The sequence below is a fragment of the Copadichromis virginalis genome, linkage group LG18 (genome assembly GCF_057382275.1).
Source record: "Copadichromis virginalis isolate Kocher_CV1m ecotype Utaka linkage group LG18, C_Virginalis_male_GT1.1, whole genome shotgun sequence".
NCBI classification, from domain to species: domain Eukaryota; kingdom Metazoa; phylum Chordata; class Actinopteri; order Cichliformes; family Cichlidae; genus Copadichromis; species Copadichromis virginalis.
In genome coordinates this window covers 9,973,423-9,993,733 of record NC_140635.1, presented here as the reverse complement: position 1 = coordinate 9,993,733, position 20,311 = coordinate 9,973,423, and the positions used below count along the sequence as shown (strand labels likewise).

Genomic DNA, 20,311 nt, shown 5'->3' with positions numbered 1-20,311 from the left:
ACTAAAAGAATCTACTGGAGCCCACAATATAAATTATTGTAAGCTATTATTCTTTTCCCCACTGTGAGCCACTACACCTGAATAAAATTTAGACTAAAGTAAAGTTTATATTCCTGTTTGCTAACATTATTTTATTACATTAATATAGCACAAGGTTCAGTTGCACAAAAATAGCTGATAGAGAGGTCCTAAAAATGACTTTTTACTTTCTTGCTCTGAGTACATTTCAGAGCCTGTACTTTTTCACCTTTACTTGAGTAAATAATTTAAATCAGTATAGAATATCTGTACTTTTGCCACTTCTGATGAACCGGTGTCTACGCATAGCAAACAACAAAAGAAACTATTTTCAATCTTCATGCATTTAACTACTAGCAGCCTGTTGCACAAACAGCAGGCTGCCTCATTTAATATAAAATAAAATGCCAATGATAACACATTGTGATTACCATGAAATAGTACTTTTGCAACAGTAAGGTGATTTTCAAAGAGTTAATAACTTAAAACCTGGCACATCTCTGCAGCGTGTCCTTTAAAAATTTTGAGAAACTGCACAAGTATAGGACAAATGAAGAGGTCGCAGTGCAAAAAGATACCTGCAGCAGATGAACATTATGTAAAAGTCACATCTTTAAAAAATAGGAAAAAATCCAGCGAAGACCTGACACAGGACCAGAAAGATGCATCTAGTCCTTAAGCTGATTCCTGTTTGCCGAAGCCACGTCAAAAATGTTCTCGAAATGATATTGGCAAATGAATGTGCTAAGTTACACAAAAAACTGGACTGAAAATCTGTGAAAAACATGCCTGGATTTGGATCCAAATGAGAAATTTTTAGTTGAAATTTTTGTCATGATGCACAGTCATGAAATGTCAGGAAAGAGGTACAACAGTGAGTCCCCACAGCCATCTGTAAAAAACACTGTCGTAGTTTGGAGCTGCACTTCAGACTGTGGTGTTGGGGATCTTGTCAAAATTGATGGAATTATGAAAGCAGAAAAGATTTTGATCCACCATGCAATACCATCTGGAAAGCATCTGATTGGCAACAACCTCATTTTTCAGCATGACAATGATCCCAAACACACTGCCAACATAGTAAAAGCAAACCTGGATAAAAACAAACAAACAATGGAACAGTATCAGTCATGGATTGAGTCTCCCAAGGGCTCAGCATTATTGAAGCAGTGTGGGATCATCTTGACAGAGTATCGAACAAAACACAGCCAACATCCAAATAAGAGCTCTGAATGTCCTTCCAGAAGCCTGGAGAAACTTTTTCTTGAGACTACTTGAATAAATTATAAGAAAGTGTGCCTGAGAGAGTCTATGTAGAAGAATAGAGGTGGTCATACCAAATATTGACTTTCAAGCTGATTAGAATTATAGTATGAGCTTTGTTTTTGCCTTGCTTACTGCATTTCCATCTATGTTTGCATGTCTAAATAAACTGCTGCACCTATTTCCCATTTTCCTAGCAACATATAAAGAAATAAGATGTGGATCAAGACTTTTGCACAGTACTGTAAGCTATATTACGCTTTGGCTACAAATATTTGGTCTTTTTAAGAAAACTGAACTACAGGACATGGACGGCCTTGTCCGTTAACAAGCCACAGGTTAGTAATCTTGTAACGTGTCACCTGCTGTTTTCTAAACATAGCCACAACCTTGCAGACTTAAGGAAGCTTGCAAGCATTAGGTCAAGGTTATGTCAGGCTTTTAAGCTGTAAACATATTAAGTGAAAAGTCTGGGGAGAGATTAACTCAGTTATGTGACTTGAAGAATAGAAATGTAAAGCGATTGTGAGCACTACCCCGTGTTCCTGATCAAATAAATGGGAACTATAATAGAATGTAGCGCACAAATCCTTTTCTCTTCTATTAGAAAGTTCTTGCCGCTGGGCGTCAAGGAAACACAGTATAGAATTTGATACGCTGTTATTCTTTTGAACCTGACAGGATGTGACCACAGAGAGAAAAGTGTGTATCCTGGAATAGAGTGTGACATTCATTGAGTTTGATTGGGGCGGGCGGTTAAAAAGGAGGACAGGGAGCTGAGTGGCTGGGTGTGTCGGAGGAAAGGTGTTGTTGCAGTGATTGGGTTTTGACTGACAGCTGCAGGGGCAACCTGTATCTGACTCGATTGGACACTAGCTCATCCACAAGCAGCGGTGCACATAACTGAGCACACTCCCCTCTCTCTCCCTCACACACACACACACTCTTGTTTGCGCTCCCCCTTTCTGTCTTAGTCATTCTCTGCTTGTCACCATATCTTTCTGTCTCCCCTCTGCCCACGCTTTTCTCCGCTTACCTCTCCCCTCCTGTCAGTTTGTTTTCCTTTCCTCTCTACCTTTATTTTCTTTGCCTCTTTTTTTCTCTCTTCACTTCTTCTGTGTGTGTTTTTTCCACTGCCACTCAGCAGTCATTCTTATCTAAAGCCTCTCCATGTACTCCATGTAAATTTTTACAGTGGGTGATCCCAATAGGAGCACCCTGAACGTTTGCCCTGTCAAAGCCATTTCAAAGTAGACACTGCAGATCCATTTATTATAACAGAACAAGACTATTCCTTATGCAGAACAAACATGATTCAGTGGACGGTTGAAATGTTTCCCAAACAAATGGATTTCTAGCATTGGTGGTCCCCTGACTGTGGCACACTCTCCATGCCTTGCTTCCATGCTGCCTATAATTTATCCACAACCATGCTGCCTGTTACAGCACGTACATGCAATGACAGTCACCTCCTCCTCCCCCGCCCCCTGTGCATTCCACCTGCCAATCAAACTTACCAGCTAGTCTTCTTCCTAGCCACTCCTGTGATGAGCTGACAGGGAAAGAGAATGAGTAGGGAAGGGATGACAGCAGAGTAGAGCGGGAGGGAGAGTGAGGAGGGGAGGGATGGGGGGTTTAGAGGGAAAAGGTGTGAGGAGAGATAGATGAGAGTTATAGGAAAGGACGAAGTTAGGAGGAGGAGGTGGAGGAGGAGGAGGAGACCAAAGGGTGGAGGCATGACAAGGCGGAGAGGCGCGAACGAGCTATGAGTGACAAGGCGGCAGAGAGATACGTGATGATGGAAGGATGGAAGGAGGAAGAAGAGGGAGAAGAACTACAGATCGATGGAGATTCATCTATAATGCAGAAAGGCCAGGGGAAAGTGCATTTGTGTGGGCAGGATTTAAGACGCGGCTTGCAGTTTGTTTCTGTGTGCATGCGGGTATCAGAAAAAACATGTACACGCTGTATCAGTGAACACACCAGAGCTTGTTTGAGCAGATTTTTGTTTTTGTCCGTGTGTGCTCGCACACAAGTCCTGTTTGAACAAGAGACCATTTGCACAAGAAGGCATCAGAAACCGAACATGTTAATTTTTGATTGCTTACAAGTGTTTCTGTGTGTGTGTGTACTTACTGTGACTGCTGTTACCCGCATAATTAGTGTGAGTGTGCGTGTGCTTTTTTTATTATACGATTGTGTACCTATGCTGTGTGACCTGACACCTTTACAGTGAGAAAATGTGACAGTATTTACACGCGTGTCTGTTTCATTGTATGTTGCTCTAAAATGCCTCAAAATTCGATTGAGGTCCTCCACACAACCAGGGTGAGAGCTTCGATTACAGTAAAGCCAGCCTGAACTGTTCATTACAGGCAGGGCTCCCATCCATATATCTTACAGTAAAACAGGCCAAAGTGCTATATAAGAGGCAGCATTTATCTGAATGTGGTCATGAACTCGGGTTTACTAGACAGGAATCATGTCAAGCAATTGCACTTACTTCAGAAAAGCTACAGGCACTCCACAAAAGGCATATAAACCCTGAATTAACTGTCAAGAAAAAAAATGGTAGCACATGTTGAAATTTTAGAAAATATTTCTGCTTTAATGATCATTGCAAGCAGGAAGAGGTGCAAGGAATGCGACTTAAAAAGTATTTTTTGACATCAAATACAATGACATCTCGCACCAAGAGTAAAAGCTGATGTCTCTTAACCATGACCACTAATGATTCTATAACCAATCGTAGCACTGTTACGTCTTTATTTAGTCCATTTTAGCCTGCCTTTTTTATTAATCCTTTATTTATCCAGGCAAAAAAATCTCATTGAGATTAAAAATCTCATTTCCAAGAGAGACCTGGCATCATGGCAACAGATACCTGGCATCATGGCTTTTAAAGCCCACAAAGTAGAGATCAGAGTAACACTTACGCAACTTTAATACCAGGGTGGAAGTGTGAAGCTAAGTGGTTGCAACACCTTTAACTTTGGGTTTTTGTTTGTCAGCGACTGATCATATTAGTTTTAAAAGCTTTTCGGTAACTACAACAATAGGTGAATCCATTAGTGTCGACATTCAGCGGTGATCCTGCTGTCTTCAGTTCAGTAAGAGTGAATTCAGCCTGTTGCTCGGTCTAACCTGTCAGGATCAGTTGAGCACAAAACTAGCAATTATTAGCGTTGCATAGAGAGATGGTAGTTCAGCATCCTGTTATGTTGGACTGAATTATTAGTTACTGATAGTTAAACCTTGAAAAAAAAAGGTGCAACTTGATTGCTTTACCGCTCATTCAGCGGGATTCTTCGGTTCTAAAAGAGTCACTGTGATTGTCGTTTTTGTGATGTTTTTGTGTCTTTCACAATCATTTTTTTCTTTGTTCTGTGACACACTGTGAATCACAGCTCAGCATACAAGAGCGCCATCAGTCACAAGTGGGAGGAGCTTTACTGCCAATTCAGTCAATGACAAGGTTCACTCACTCCAGTCATTTAAAAATATTTCAGCTGTGAATCATTGAGTTTGGGCAAAGAGGAGAGCCTTGGTTTTCTCGCAAGCTGCTGGAAAATGCTGAAACATGACCATGACATTATGTGCTACATAGTTAAACCAGATATAGGATATTGTTTGGGATAGTATCTTTTTTATTCACTTTTTAAAATATTGTTGTTCTGACTAATAATTGTGCCTCGAACGGGGTACGTGTGACTGGGTGCAAGTGGTGTCTAGACTCCGGCTAAATCAGAGAGCACTGTATGTGTTTAAGCACTGAGGAATCTGTTTGTCTTACTCGGGGTTGCCGTTGCCGACACACCGAAGAGAAAACTTCTCCCCCTCTCTAGGCAGAGTGCTCTCAGGGTGTATCATCACGTTCGGGGAATCTGTAAGTGTACGACAGACACACCCACAAATATACACAGAGACACAAATTAAAGTTATATAACAGAAGACTTGTAACCGTGCGAATATGCACAATCCCATTCATCCCCATCTCCATCTCCTCCCATCTGCATCCCGTAGGCGTCACCATCTCTCTGCCTCCCACTATGACATAACCCCTTACACAACATCACTTTCCACCGGCGATGCAGTACTGTCATATTTCCCACAGGGTGGCAGCAGTGACACAGACTCCATAACTCCAATTATAGTTTCATTTTAGATGATAACCCTCTCTCCTTATTCACTGTGACTCAACTCTGGCTAAGTGCACCAGCAGAGGAAGGTGAATTTCCTGTGTGGTCATGATTACAGGCAGCTAATGTGGAATTATTGGAGCAAAGATCAAACCGAAAAAGGGGAAAATGGGCTTATACTGCCCAATAAAAGAAAAGGTCAGGATAGAAATAAAGAAACAGAGCAGCCTGAGGTTTTCCACTGCTTCTCACCCATCCCCGAGTAGCTTCTGTACCTGCCTTCCTTCCCCCCAATTTCCCAGTTGACTTACACAACACCCGCAGAGCCTGCTCGCTCCTCTTGTCCCCCGGAGAAAGAGAGGGGTGGTTGACGGCGCAGGTGATGAGCGTGTTGTCATCGCTGGCGCTCACCTCCAGGGTGAGCTCGCTGCTCACGTTGTACGTGGGGTTGCCATCAACAGTCTCCACCACCTGTGGACCGCCTGAGGTGAAGAGAACAAGAAGAATACGGTTAGGAGGAGAGCGCCTGCATCTCAACCTGGCACTGGTACAGTAGTCTTGAACAAAAAATTCACACAACTCACAAGCTATGACACAGAAAAGGACTTTGCACTGTAATTAGGATGTGGCGGTTTCATGTGCAGAACGACAATGACCCCCATTTGTTCCCATTAAATGAAAAATGCTTTTGCAGTTACCTTGTGCCCTCGGGTGTTTTGTTCTGCGATGTATCATTTTGTTCCGCATACACTGTATGTCTGACAATCCATTTCAAACCATATTTTAGCAATGTGAGAAAATATCATTGTTTTCTCTCGTCATCATCATTTCTTTTCCCTGCTGACTCATTCAGCAATGCATAAATCATTCTGTCCAATAAGACTTCACATCACAGAGAATCTTTGTGTTCAAAATAATTAGCTTACGGTACCTTAACCAGAGCAGGCATTAGTGAGTCGACAGAAAATTACTCAACAACACTTATAATTGATCCATATTTTAAGTGATTAATCAAGCCAAATCATTGCACATGTTCTTCTTTGTCAATAATAGGATGTCAATCGAAGACATCTTCTTTCCACTGTTTGAAAATAGTCTTATAATTGTTAACTGCAGCACCACATTTGTTCCATTTTGCAATCAACTACTGTGGTTGTGGTTGAATTTTCTCAAACTCATCCATTGACAGTTGAACACATGGAAACTGTTTCTTCTGGCAACACTTCCTTTAAATTCTCATGTAATCAAAACACATCTCAAAGCTTTGTATCTATCCTCACATGTGTTTTCTGTAAGGGTAAAACTTGCACAATGGCAGCTCCAAATTTCAGCTCTCTTCAGCACCCACAGCCACTGCAATGTAACATCAGTAAACTGCACACAGCACTCTCATGTTTACTAACCAGGCCAGTCTGTGATGTTTCATGCTGAAGGACACCAAAGGGACATGAGAGGCTAAAGATCTAATGCTGCTAAGTCCAGCTTTCTTTGGACTCGCTTGCTCGCTGTTGCTTAGGAGACGGATTGCATTGCATATGATTTGATCCATCACTGTAGACAGACAAGCAACTGTACTGAAGCAAAGAATTTATCCTGGCAAATAAAGAGCATCTGCAACATCTTCCACACAATCTGTTGAAGCTCTATTTCTCAATTTAAAATGATGAAACAGGTCAAATATTATAGAAAAACTTTTAAGTAACAATATGCTCCGATTTGCATATACTGTAGAAACATTTCAAAAGCTGTTATACTTCTTTCCTTTAAATTCATGGAAGCTGCCACGAAAAACTGTGCTGAAGAAGAACTGGGCAGACGTGCCTGCGCCTGAGCGAGCAACAGCAGCATCGCTGCAGTCATAGTATGAAAGCATAAACACAGTTGAGTTGTTGTCAGCCAGAAATCGCATTCTATTGTAAGAAGAGATATCAAACTGGGTGGTCAGACCGTGAAAGTGGTTGGTGAATCTGGGAAAGTGGACCAGAACCTTATCATTTACTCCTGCATGGGTTGACGCACACACTCACACATGCATGCACAAGCATGGGCACATGTAGGTCAAGCTCATGAATAACATATACACAGCGGAGACAGATAGTGGCAGGAAAGAGGATTGAAAAACACACACCTGTTTTTTTTTTGTTTTGTTTTTTTCCCCCACTGTCTCACACTTTCTCTCAAAACCTCAGATATTATAGACACCTCCCTCTCTTCTCCTTCCTCCCCCAGAGAACTCTTCAAATACCACTGAATCTAATGACATCTCTCTTTTTATTACCATGACCAGTCCTCTGACCCACAGAGAAAATTCATTTACTTTCCAGGTGCATTTCAATAATCGTATGCCACTCTAAGGAGTCACTTTCTGTCTCTCTCACTATCTTCTCTCTCTCTCAATCCACACACAAATACAGGCAGTATATTGCCTTTATTAAAGACCACAGGTCTCCAAAACCAGACTTGGGAATGGTGAAGCCCTATTTGTTTACTCCTTGACTCTTGTGTACAGTATTTTTGAATTTGTGCAATTGAGTTTTGATACGGTTTTTGTGCCCAAGGGGTCATGGTACCGATTCAACATATTCATTAAGGAAAAAACAAGATGCAGTCAGTTTAAGTGCTTTTTCCCTAGACAGCTGTGATGCACATTTGCCCATAATTCACATTTCCTCAGTTCATTATTAGATAATCAGTGCAGATTTGCATGTCAGCTGCTGCAAGCAGAGCAATAACCAAATCAGACTGGAAAATAGCAAAATATTTTGCTACATTGGATTATGCATCAGCTAGCATATTCTAAAGGGTCAGTTTACCAAGAACCTGAAAATGGCTATAATTATTTAATAGTTAAAACACTTTGTTCATCCCTTTGAATTCAAGTCTTGGTTGTTTTATTTCAGAGTGATTGTAGCAACATACAGAGACACTCTGAAGTCTTTTTAACTGTAACACATAAGCATATCCATGCAGATCAATTTGTTTTGTCCCCTTGGTCTGTGATATTCATCTTGAGGACTCCTGTCTCCATCCATATAATGTGAACTTTAATAGAATCTGGTGCACACAGCATTAGAGAGCGAATCTAAAAAGAACAAAAAATTCTCCGCAGAAACAAGGTCCTCGTTACTGTTTCTCCAATTAAAGTGGTTCATAGTGGAATAACTAGGATGTTATTTCTGGAAACATAGGTCATTGTTAAATTTTTTAAATATTTTACTTCTGACTGCTGTGGGCATGAAACTCTATTCATCATCACCGAACTGAAGATGAGACAGAAATCTTCAGACAAACTCAAAACCTGAACAAGATAATGGATATAATATGTACTGAAAGCTGCTATATTGAGTACTTTTTCTATTAACAATGGCCTACATGACTCTGTGATTGGGGTGGATTCTAGCAGGGAAGTCTCTCCCACAATCTGGGAAGCATTCAAAGCTTATCTGGGGTGGGGTGCCTGTAACTCCGGCTGTAGCCAAATATCATCAGGAAACGTACCCAACTCCAAGTTGCACTCCAATGTATTCACTGGAGTGTGAATGTTAGATAGAAAGCACTTAAGCATAGAAAAAAAAAGTAGTTGTATGAATGGGTGTGAATGGATGAATGACGCAAGTTGTAGAAAGTAGAGTAGAAAAGCACTGTATAAGAACCAGTCCATCTATCTTGGAGAGGAACTGGTCAACATGGGAGAGTAATCTGTTGCTATAGTTTACCTGAGCATTATGGCTATTGTGAGTACCAGTGTTGGTCAAGTTACTTGAAAAAAGTAATCAGTAACTAATTACTGATTACTTCCCCAAAAAAGTAATCCGGTTACTTTACTGATTACTTATTTTCAAAAGTAATTAATTACTTAGTTACTTGGTTACTTTTTAAACACACGATTTACAACCAGAATAGATACTAAAGCGATAGCTCTATCAGCCCAATTCTACTTTTTCTGCATAATCCATCATACAAAATGTAATCAAATGGAAAAGTCTCGTTTTTTTAAACTTGTTTTATCAGTTTTAATCTTTTAACTTTATGCATCAAGCAAAAATTTAATTATATGCACCATTCTCTGACTTGAAGAAATTAGTTTAACATTTAAACCTATTTTCTGCACATTCCAGCACATAAAATAAAATATTTTATGTGTTTACACTCAGTCTTTCAAATAGATGCAAGTAAAACACAGCAGAAAATAAATAAAATCAAAGACTAGCGGTCCTGTTGCTCTATTTTCACCTGTAAAGCAGGAGTGGGGTAGGCGGAGATGTGCTCTGGTGCAGGTGTGCCGCAGCGGTAGGGATGGGTATCGTTTAGGTTTTATCCGATACCGGTGCCAAACCGGTACTTTTGAAACAGTGCCGGTGCTTAAACAGTGCTCGAACCGGTACTTAAACAATGGAAAACACAAACTTTGTCCTGAAACCTCTCATGTTTAGCTGTTTTTTTGTAAAAAGATAACAATGTTAGTCTTCTTTGCAGCTATAGGGCATATATAGTATCACTCTTGGCTGGAAGCAGTGCTTAAACAATGGACAAACACAAACTTTGTCCAAAAACCTCTCATGTTTACCTCTTTTCCACTTTTCCTTTGGTCATTTTAGCCTTTTTTGGCCAGGGTGAAGGGAGTATCTGCGCATTTCTTGGCTTTTAACAAAATGCTATATGTCGCCAGGTGTTTCATCAGATTCGAGGTGTTACCTCGTGTTACCTCCTTTGCACAGCATCACAGTATCAGCTTAAAGCACTTGTTGCAGGCTGCTGAGTTTGCATCTTTTCCTGTGAAGTACAGCCAGACTTTGACCGCTTCGCCTTGGCACCAGATACCGGTACCCATTCCTACGCAGCGGTCAGTTGAAGAATCCGCAAGTTTCTCTGTGAATTTCCCATTACGCCGTTGCGCACTCGGAGCATGTTTAGGGGGGGTTTTTTCGGTGTAAAAAGAAGTTTTCTTCCCACGCACAACGGACGCTAATGTTTTTGTCACTTTTTATGGAATCAAACTCAAAGTAAGGTCAGTACTTCCACGCTTTAAACGCTGCATGCTCATACTCTCTCCCGCACTCGATATATGATCCATTGTTGATCTGCACACAGCTGTTGTCACAAACTGTTAGTTGTAGGCCTGAGAGTGTGTGTAATTGTTTAGAGAGAAAGGAATTTATGGACACTGGGGGTCTGCCTGCCATAGAAGGCGACAGGAAGCTACAGTTGGGGGTTGCTGATGCTGATGCTTGTACCTTTAATAAAACTCATAATTGTTATAAACTTAGAAGTAGGTTTGTAGGAGACTCTCCACCTTATCTGTAAATGTAAGACAACAAGAGGCCAATGGCCCAGTGGATGCAGAGTGGGAGTCTCAGTGTTTGTAATATGTTAACTCTGTTTTCTATGTTGTGTAGAGGAATTTGGTGTAGCTTGGGTGAGGAGATTACATTTATGACCGGCAGGAAGTCACGTACACAGAGACACACACACAGTGCTTTGACTGTTATGACGCACCCACACCCACATGCACACTCACTCACGTGCACTCACATAGACATACGGGTACACGCACACACAGGCACTCACGTGCTCGTGCATACACACAGAGACACAGAGTTTGCAGCACACCGTGGGGGTTTTATGACGGGGTCGCGTCTATAAAGCTGACTGTAACAAACAAAGGAGTGGAAGATTTGCAGAGGGACACCGGCCTTGCACATCTCCCCTTCTAGAAGATGCATGCTTAAATGAAGATGAATGAAGATGAATAAAGGTTTTGTGAAAAAGGACTACTGAGTTCCGGTGCCGTCCCGGAATAAAAGAACCGGGGTGAAACTGATTTCGTAACACTATGAAAGCGAATCCAGGTTTGCTATTTCTTTTGGCTCCATCAACCAACATCAACTTTCTTCAGAGTTCGTTCTTCTTTTCCCCTCACTGTTATGGTGGTTTCAGACAGTGTTCTCAATCTTTGGGTTTGTATAACATCAATGAGAGGAGATGTCCTTAATATGGTCACACCAAGCACAGCAAATCTGCTGTTAATGATGGGCGACCAATGAGCAGACATTTGGCTTAATGAAAGTGGCAAAGAGAGCTAAAACAGCTTGGTTCAGACAGAAAGGCAGCACAAGTGTCTGGTATACAGTAAGAGCTAGCTCTAATTTCTTTATATTTTGCCAGGAAAGTGATAAATAAGAGCAGCAATTCATTAAAACATGTGCAAACTTAAGTGGAAATACATTATATAAGGCAAAAATAGAGTACGTATAATCTCAACAAGCCTGAAAGTAAATATTTGGTATAACCACCATCATTCTTTAACACTGCCTGAACTCTATTAAGCAAGCTTTCTTGCAATTTCTTTAAGTAGCCTTCATAATAATGAAGTAAATGATGAAGCTCTTGCCAATTAGGTGCTTTCCAGATGGCATTGCATGGTGGATCAAAATCTTTTCTGGCTTCATAATTCAATCAGTTTTGGCACGATCCCAAACACGACTGGCTGAAAAGCAGCTCCAAACCATGAACTTGACAGTGCTTTACGCTCACTTTTGCATCTCTCTCCTGACCAATACTGATGAACATTAAGACAAAACAACTTCAAATTTGGATTAATTACATCATTAGAACTGTTGCCACTGATTTAGAGTTCAGTTCTTGAGTAATTTGACCTACCTCAGCCTGTTCTCCACATTCCCTTCCATGAGAATGGCATCCTGTGAGTCACCCTGCTGCTAGCATTTATGCCCGTTATATATTACATGATTCATTATAATTAACAACAGTTTAAAAGTTAATGTCACAAAATACTTCACAAAAACACAAAATAATTACAAAAACATCTCATACGATCAAAGTAATGCCTTTAATGACTGCTAAATCTTTAAACTAAATCTTAATATTCAGTGTTAGGAAAAGTGTGTGCAGCATTCTGCTTCATTAATATTTAAGCTCAACGATACTCCAGCACCTGCTAAAAATTTCATGGGATACCGACACTTTTCTATAGAACTTGTATTCCTCGATTAAAAAAAAGGTGGCCAATCGGCACATCCTTGAAACTAACTTCCCCCAAGGTGGTGATGCCATGCAGATGAGGTGGTGGAGCTGCTGATGCATCAACCCTCAAGCGTCCAATCTGCTATAAAATAATCATATTATGAAAATCAAACAACTGGATGCAGCAATTACTGTGACCAGCGTGTTTGGGACTTCATGGCTAAAGAAGCGTGTTTGTGACCAGAAGGTCCAGATTAGAGCGGAAAAAATTATTAAATGAATCCATTAGTTCATGGACCAAATGTCCCAATATCGCTGCTTTCGTAATCAAAGAAATTAAGCTGCCAGTGAGATTAAATTGTTTTGTTTGTGCTAAAGACAGACTCGACTGTGTGGTGTCCTTTAATTATTGCGCTGGGAAAATGTGATATTATCAAATCAAACTGTGACTTTTTTTGTTTGAAAAAAAATTCCACTGATATTTTATTTTCAATATGCTACGAGTATTTAGTGACTCTTTTTAGACAAAGGTGCGAGCAAAATTAATCCATTACTAAAAAAAGAAGAAAAACAGCTCAGTTCAGTGTGGGGAGCTAAATGAAATTAGTGAATAAGTTCTCTTTAAAATTCACTATTATGCCAGCTGGTACTTTACCCCCCACCACGACCAGTTGAGCTGATTATAAGACTCCAGTTTCTCAAAGGTGTGAAAATACATGACTATGAATAGGAAGAAACAAATGCTCAGCAAAAAGCCTTCCTGTGAAAGAGTAGAAGGTTTTAAAATAATCGAAACAGTCATCAGATTTAATCTTTAAGTGGATTAGGTCCAGAGAAAGCACTGAAGTCTGATTTAAGTGTTCATATGAGGTCATCTAATTTGGAAAGAAAGTTAATTAGTCTTGTTACTGAATTACTGAGTGAAGCTGATGGGATGCATCTGTCTTGCTGTGTCCATGTGTGTCCATATTCAGTGGTTCAGATGACAAAGTGCTATACTCAGGTTTAAGATATAGTATTTCCATTTTCTTCCACTTACTAGTTTAACTTCACTTCAATTAAGTTTTTACTCAGAACCACTACATTGAAAAGGACACTATTTTTTCCCATCTGCAGTAATTTACAGGGAGTGCAGAATTATTAGGCAAATGAGTATTTTGTCCACATCATCCTCTTCATGCATGTTGTCTTACTCCAAGCTGTATAGGCTCGAAAGCCTACTACCAATTAAGCATATTAGGTGATGTGCATCTCTGTAATGAGAAGGGGTGTGGTCTAATGACATCAACACCCTATATCAGGTGTGCATAATTATTAGGCAACTTCCTTTCCTTTGGCAAAATGGGTCAAAAGAAGGACTTGACAGGCTCAGAAAAGTCAAAAATAGTGAGATATCTTGCAGAGGGATGCAGCAGTCTCAAAATTGCAAAGCTTCTGAAGCGTGATCATCGAACAATCAAGCGTTTCATTCAAAATAGTCAACAGGGTCGCAAGAAGCGTGTGGAAAAACCAAGGCGCAAAATAACTGCCCATGAACTGAGAAAAGTCAAGCGTGCAGCTGCCAAGATGCCACTTGCCACCAGTTTGGCCATATTTCAGAGCTGCAACATCACTGGAGTGCCCAAAAGCACAAGGTGTGCAATACTCAGAGACATGGCCAAGGTAAGAAAGGCTGAAAGACGACCACCACTGAACAAGACACACAAGCTGAAACGTCAAGACTGGGCCAAGAAATATCTCATCTGCATCCTTCAAGAAAAACATGATTTTCATGCAGGACAATGCTCCATCACACGCGTCCAAGTACTCCACAGCGTGGCTGGCAAGAAAGGGTATAAAAGAAGAAAAACTAATGACATGGCCACCTTGTTCACCTGATCTGAACCCCATTGAGAACCTGTGGTCCATCATCAAATGTGAGATTTACAAGGAGGGAAAACAGTACACCTCTCTGAACAGTGTCTGGGAGGCTGTGGTTGCTGCTGCACGCAATGTTGATGGTGAACAGATCAAAACACTGACAGAATCCATGGATGGCAGGCTTTTGAGTGTCCTTGCAAAGAAAGGTGGCTATATTGGTCGCTGATTTGTTTTTGTTTTGTTTTTGAATGTCAGAAATGTATATTTGTGAATGTGGAGATGTTATATTGGTTTCACCGGTAAAAATAAATAATTGAAATGGGTATATATTTGTTTTTTGTTAAGTTGCCTAATAATTATGCACAGTAATAGTCACCTGCACACACAGATATCCCCCTAAAATAACTAAAACTAGAAACAAACTAAAAACTACTTCCAAAAACATTCAGCTTTGATATTAATGAGTTTTTTGGGTTCATTGAGAACATGGTTGTTGTTCAATAATAAAATTATTCCTCAAAAATACAACTTGCCTAATAATTCTGCACTCCCTGTATATTTGCAGTTCGGGCTCTTTTCTAAGACCTCTCAGACTTAAACATGTATTTAGTTTTGGACAGTGACACGATTTTTGTGATTTTGCTTCTCTACATTATCGCAGTTGATTTTAAATCAAACAAAGTAGTTGAAGTTCAGACCATCAACTTTAATTCACAGGTTTAATTCAACAAGTTTCACATGAACTGTTTGGGAATTAGAGCCATTTTGATGCATAGTTTTCTGAGGCTTAAAAGTAGTTTCATGACCAGGCAAACTCTGCTCATTAATGATCATTATTAATCATTACCTACAGTCCACTTTTCTCCAAGTGCTGTGATTTTTACACTTTAAGAAACTGAAAAACTTTTTCCATCACTGTTTCTCTACCTTTCCTTTCTCGTCCATTATGTTGCTACACACAGACACACGCCCATGTACCCTTCACCATCCGCCCTACGTTCTGCATTATGACAATTTAGGTTGGAATTCAACCGGTATGGCATTAAGTGCCGCCATAAATCCCCATTATCCCCAATCCAATACATCGATGTCACTAAATGATCCATAGCCCTTTCACACAGTACAACTAATACAGTCTTCAAAGCTCTTAGACTTTCATTCTTCTCAATTACCACTCCCTTACCCGCATTCTCTCTTGCTCTCTCGACTCACTGCTAAATCCTCTTTCTGGATTTCTCTCTCCATTTCGTCAGCCTTCCCTTCTTTTCTACTTCCCTCTCCTGTTGCGCTCCCTAGTCCCCTCTTCTTTAAAACTGGTCCCCCTTTGCTTCATCCTTGCCCCCCCCAATCTACTCCCACTCAGACATAAAGCTGCCTCACTTCTTCTGCAGTTTTCTTAATTCCCCTTCAGCTCTCTCTTCTTCCTTCTGTCTCTCTCAACATCGGCTTTTGCAGCTTCCATCACTCTCTCAGAATACTTGCAGTCACTCTGTCTATTTTTATGCACGCACACGCACGTGCTCCCGTTCATTCATTCACCTCTCTCTCTGTTCACTGTTTTCTCAGCAGCCCCTCGCTGTCACTTACTTGATACAAAGAGTCTTTCTCGTCTTTCTCACACACACTTTACTGTGCTGCCCTCATTCCCTTCTCTTCATCTCTCTCCATCTTTCCTTTTACTGTCAGTGAAGCTGTCACAGACATTGGTGAGAAACAGTCTATTGGCTCATCTTTCCAACATCCACACGCTTGGACTCGCACACAAACAAACACCGCAGCTGCATGAATGAGAACCTGTAATAATAGCACACTGACCCGTGGTGCTCTTCTGTGATATAGCCGGAGATGAGCACTTTGTGTGTGTATGATTATTATCTGTCCATTATTAATGTTTGTGTATTGAACCGAATGGGTTTGTGTTTCTGTGTGTGTGTGTGGGTTTGTCTTTGTGTTTGTGACAGAGTGTGTGTCATCCCAGCAATGACTGATTGGTGTTGCGCAGTGTCAGGATGGCTGAGCGAGGCCTCAAACACAACATCATTCATATGGAGTTGATCTCCTTCAAATCTCTCTTGGTGTGTCTCTATTACTCTCTGTGCTCACTCCATTTCAAAAGCTGGGTTCATCCAAATTCTACAAAATAAACTATGTCTGTATACTTTACATGCAACCCTTTCACCAAGCCAGATCAGTGATTCAGCAAAACCTCGAGGAACACTTAATGTTTTACAAATTCATTAATTTTTGCGATATCTGTACAAGGCAGGGGCACGGACCCGGTAATTTTGTACATGGTGTTTAATATCCTAATTATGACAAGGTGAATGATGTCATCTGGGCTATTTCAGTGGGAGGAAATGAAGCTGCTAAATGAAGAGGGCAAAGTTCAAAAGAAAAGGACTGGAGTCAAAAAGTCAAAAAATTTACCGCCTATGTGTTTTTACTCATGAGTTTTCCTTGACCTTAGTGGGAAACGTGATGAAGGTTGAGAGATAAGGAGTTTGACAAAGATAAATTTACATCCTGGCTGCTTGCTGACATGAATCTGTTATGTTAAAACTACAACATCCTGAAAATGAACTGTAATTACACCTCATGCTTTTTTACTATGTTGGTTTACAAAATATCAGCAACAACGGTGAAATTAAATGGTTGTGTTAGGAAATGCTGCTCACCCGCTGTCCACTCCTATTTTGTTCTCCTGCTGAAGACATTATCTACATTGAAAATTGCCTTTTTAAGGCTTCTGGCATCTCTGAAGTAAAATTAATTATGGATTATCCTAAAAGCTGGCAAAACAGCAAATTACGGCACGAGGGAGACAGCAGTAAATTATATGACGATCTCTAGCTTGTCAATTATGTTGATTGTTTCTGTTCCTGCGCCGTCTGATAGTGTGTCACTTTGAATTCTAGGACAGCATTATCTGCTCACCTTTTATAAAGGATGGCCCAGTATCCAGTGCTACAGGAGATAACAGAGGCTCAAAAACACCTTACCATAACATCAGGAGAATGTTATGGAACATGTTATTCTGTCTGACACTTCTGGGTCACTCAGCTGAGAACCTTCCTAAGAAAATTTGACTATTTAACCACAACCATGTGGCTTTAGCAGGAATAAGAAAGTCTGAACAACACCTTTATATTGCATTATGGGAACTATAGGATGAAGTATTTCAGAATTTAGCCCATAAATGGAACAAATTGTGAATGCATCAGTTTTGAGTCACGTAACATTCTGTTTTTCCACTAGAAGTCTGCTAGAGTGGCCATTTAAGATGTGCATATAGCTAAGACACACACACACAAGAATTGGGAAAGGTTCTGATGACAGTGAAATGAGCAAATCACAGAATACAAACTTTCTTTCTATCAAGTCTCAGAACTTCCACACCTTTAATTTCCGTCTTGCTGTGTAAAGCCTCCCTACTCTGTGGAATGACATTAAACACTATGTATGTAAATCATGCAGTGTGGCTATGTGCAATGCAAATACATAACTCCCGGGGATACGACTGTTTCTTTAGCATATGAAATCGCCACCATGTCTGTGGAAAGACATGCTGCTGTTGAATTTCTAAATGAAACATATACGCTAGGGCTGGGCTATATCATACCGTTCACGGTAATACCGGTGTAATTCCGGGCAACGATAGGAAAATGAAATCGCGATAGAATATGGGTAAAACGCGCATGCGAAGTGCCTTTGTTTACATACGCACATGGCAGTGACGCAGAATGAGAAGAGCAAAAGTGGATCGTTGAATGAAACGGATGAAGCAGAATTGGTTTGTAAAAATGCTGCAACTTCAGTGGTGTGGAACTGGTTTAGCTTTCGTCCATCAGATACACAACAAAGTACTATTTTTGGTAGAGCATGCTAGCGGGCCGTCGTTATTACTGTGTTGTTTGGAAAATACGACACACTTAAAATCAATCCTTTGATTTTTCTGAAAATCGACAGTGCCCCTTATAATCCCGTGTGCCTTATGTATGAGTTCTGGTTGTGTTTACTGACCTCAAAACGATTTCATGTACACGACGCTTGAAAATCTGTCAAATGTTTTAGTACGACTTTGCTAAGCTACGAACCCGCACCGCTTGATGGATTGTCGGAGCATTACGGCTATCGTAGGCAGGAGCCTCGCGGAGTGATACGTACTGTGCTTCAACATAATATTACCATGTTGTGTGTGTATAACCTCTTTTTAAGTTTTGTGGATATTATACATGGTTATGCTGAGGATATGTCGGCCAATTTCCACTGGAAATGCCTTTTGGTTAAACTGTCAGCGAGGAATTTGCACTGTTATATTTTTATATAACTTTAATGCACATAAAAAACAGCTGCTTGTTTAAGTGAAAATACATTGATGGGGTTTTTTGCACTAATAAAGTTGTGGAGTTGTAAAGTATTTTGTCTAGTGTCAATTATATCGTCAGTTATATCGTTATCGCAAATTTTCAAATGTATATCGTGATAAATATTTTTGGTCATATCGCCCTGCTCTAATATACGCAATAGAGCGCTACAAACAAAATAACATTCACTTACAGTGTTTATCTCAAAAACTGGGCAAATAAGACCAAAATTATTGGTGTAGCTAGCCTGTTCTCATTGCCGTTGCATTTAAAAGCAATGGATAAGCATCATTAGATGATATGCAGGACTTATGTTGAGAAAGGGACATATTTAAACCTTACCGCAACCTTTTATTTAAGAAAAAAAAAAGGCAAAGATTTATTACTAATGATAATTATGAAGTAAAAGCAAAATTAAAATGCAAGAGGAAGACAATCCAATAAGCAATTGACATTAAAGTTAAAAATAAAGTCCCAAGCCTGGCCGGCAAACTTGTGACCACCACTCCAGCCTCTAAATGGAAATGTTGCCACTTTGCAAAAAAGGAGTGCTATCTCTCTGTATACAATGGCACTAGTGACAAGGACAATATTGTGTGTATCTCTGTGATGGCAGTGGCATCAAACAGAACGGCAGTATTTGGGCTGTGAATGCTTTGAAGTGGCATTACAGGTACATACAGGAAAAAAGCAGCTATTTGTATTTTGGGTGAAGTGAGCCTTTAAACAGAAATCCAGTTTCTAAAAAGCAACAATCTCCTTCCTTTCTGTCTCCTGCTTTTAGTTCAGCTGTAACAAAAGGACCAGATAATCTGTCCTCAGCCGGGCAGCTCTCCCATTACTCCTTCACTTTGTAGCTTTAGTCCATTCTTTTGAGTCCTTTCAATCCATAATTATAGCAAACACTAACACAGTGCCAAAGCATCAGGGCAAATGATGGGCATTTTTGCATTACAAAGCCTGAGCGTCCATTTTTACATCAATAAATCTTTATCTTATTATATTAATGTAATTACTGGAAAAAAGTACTGTATATAAAGTAGGATTTGTGGCATCTGTTGGAGAGCTGTGACGACAGACAGAGAGCGCTGTTCTTCCAGGACAATGAGAGCTTAAAGCTTACAGAGTTTTGTTTTTTTTTTTCGTGTGAGGGCAGATGGTGGAAGGAGCGAAAGGGCGACAGAAACAACACTTCAAACATGTTTGTTCTGCTCGGTAAAGCAAAACAGAAAACCTCTGACTGATTTAGAAACAAGAAGCAGGGGGGGTTATGGGAAAGATGGTTGCAATTTGGAGAAACGAAAGCACGGCCAATACCACTGTGAGTCAGAAGCTGCCAATCGTCTCCTTGATTTTCAGCTTATCTGTTTGGAAGAAGCCAGTTAATTTGTCCTCTCATGACATCCTCTCTGTCTTTGCTGTGCCTCTTCCTCTTTCTTCCCTTCTCATTTCTCCCGTTTATCTGTAACAAAAGACTAGTCAGCCTGACCTCATGCAAAGCTCTCCCTACCTCAGTTTCTCTGTTCAACCTCATCCCTTCATCCTCTCCTCCGCCCTGCCTTTTATTGCTGGATTCTTTCGTTATCCCTAGCTAGATCCGACCCACGCTATCTCTTGCTCTCTGTTGTGTCACTCCCAGTTGCAGATATGCTGCGGCTCAACATACACGTGCACTTGTGCAAA

The 20,311-nt window shown here is 40.4% G+C and overlaps 1 protein-coding gene across 3 annotated transcripts in view; it reads right to left on the bottom strand.

Annotated features, from left to right (window-relative positions):
* cadm3 (cell adhesion molecule 3) overlaps positions 1-20,311 on the bottom strand; it is a 112,346-nt gene that overhangs the window by 17,726 nt on the left and 74,309 nt on the right. For all 3 annotated transcript variants that reach the window (XM_085439905.1, XM_085439906.1, XM_085439907.1), the window contains 2 exons: positions 5,732-5,902; positions 5,075-5,165 (listed from right to left, as the gene is read on the bottom strand). In XM_085439905.1, the coding sequence (XP_085296031.1) occupies positions 5,075-5,165; positions 5,732-5,902 (262 nt within the window). The remainder of the gene's footprint in view (positions 1-5,074; positions 5,166-5,731; positions 5,903-20,311) is intronic.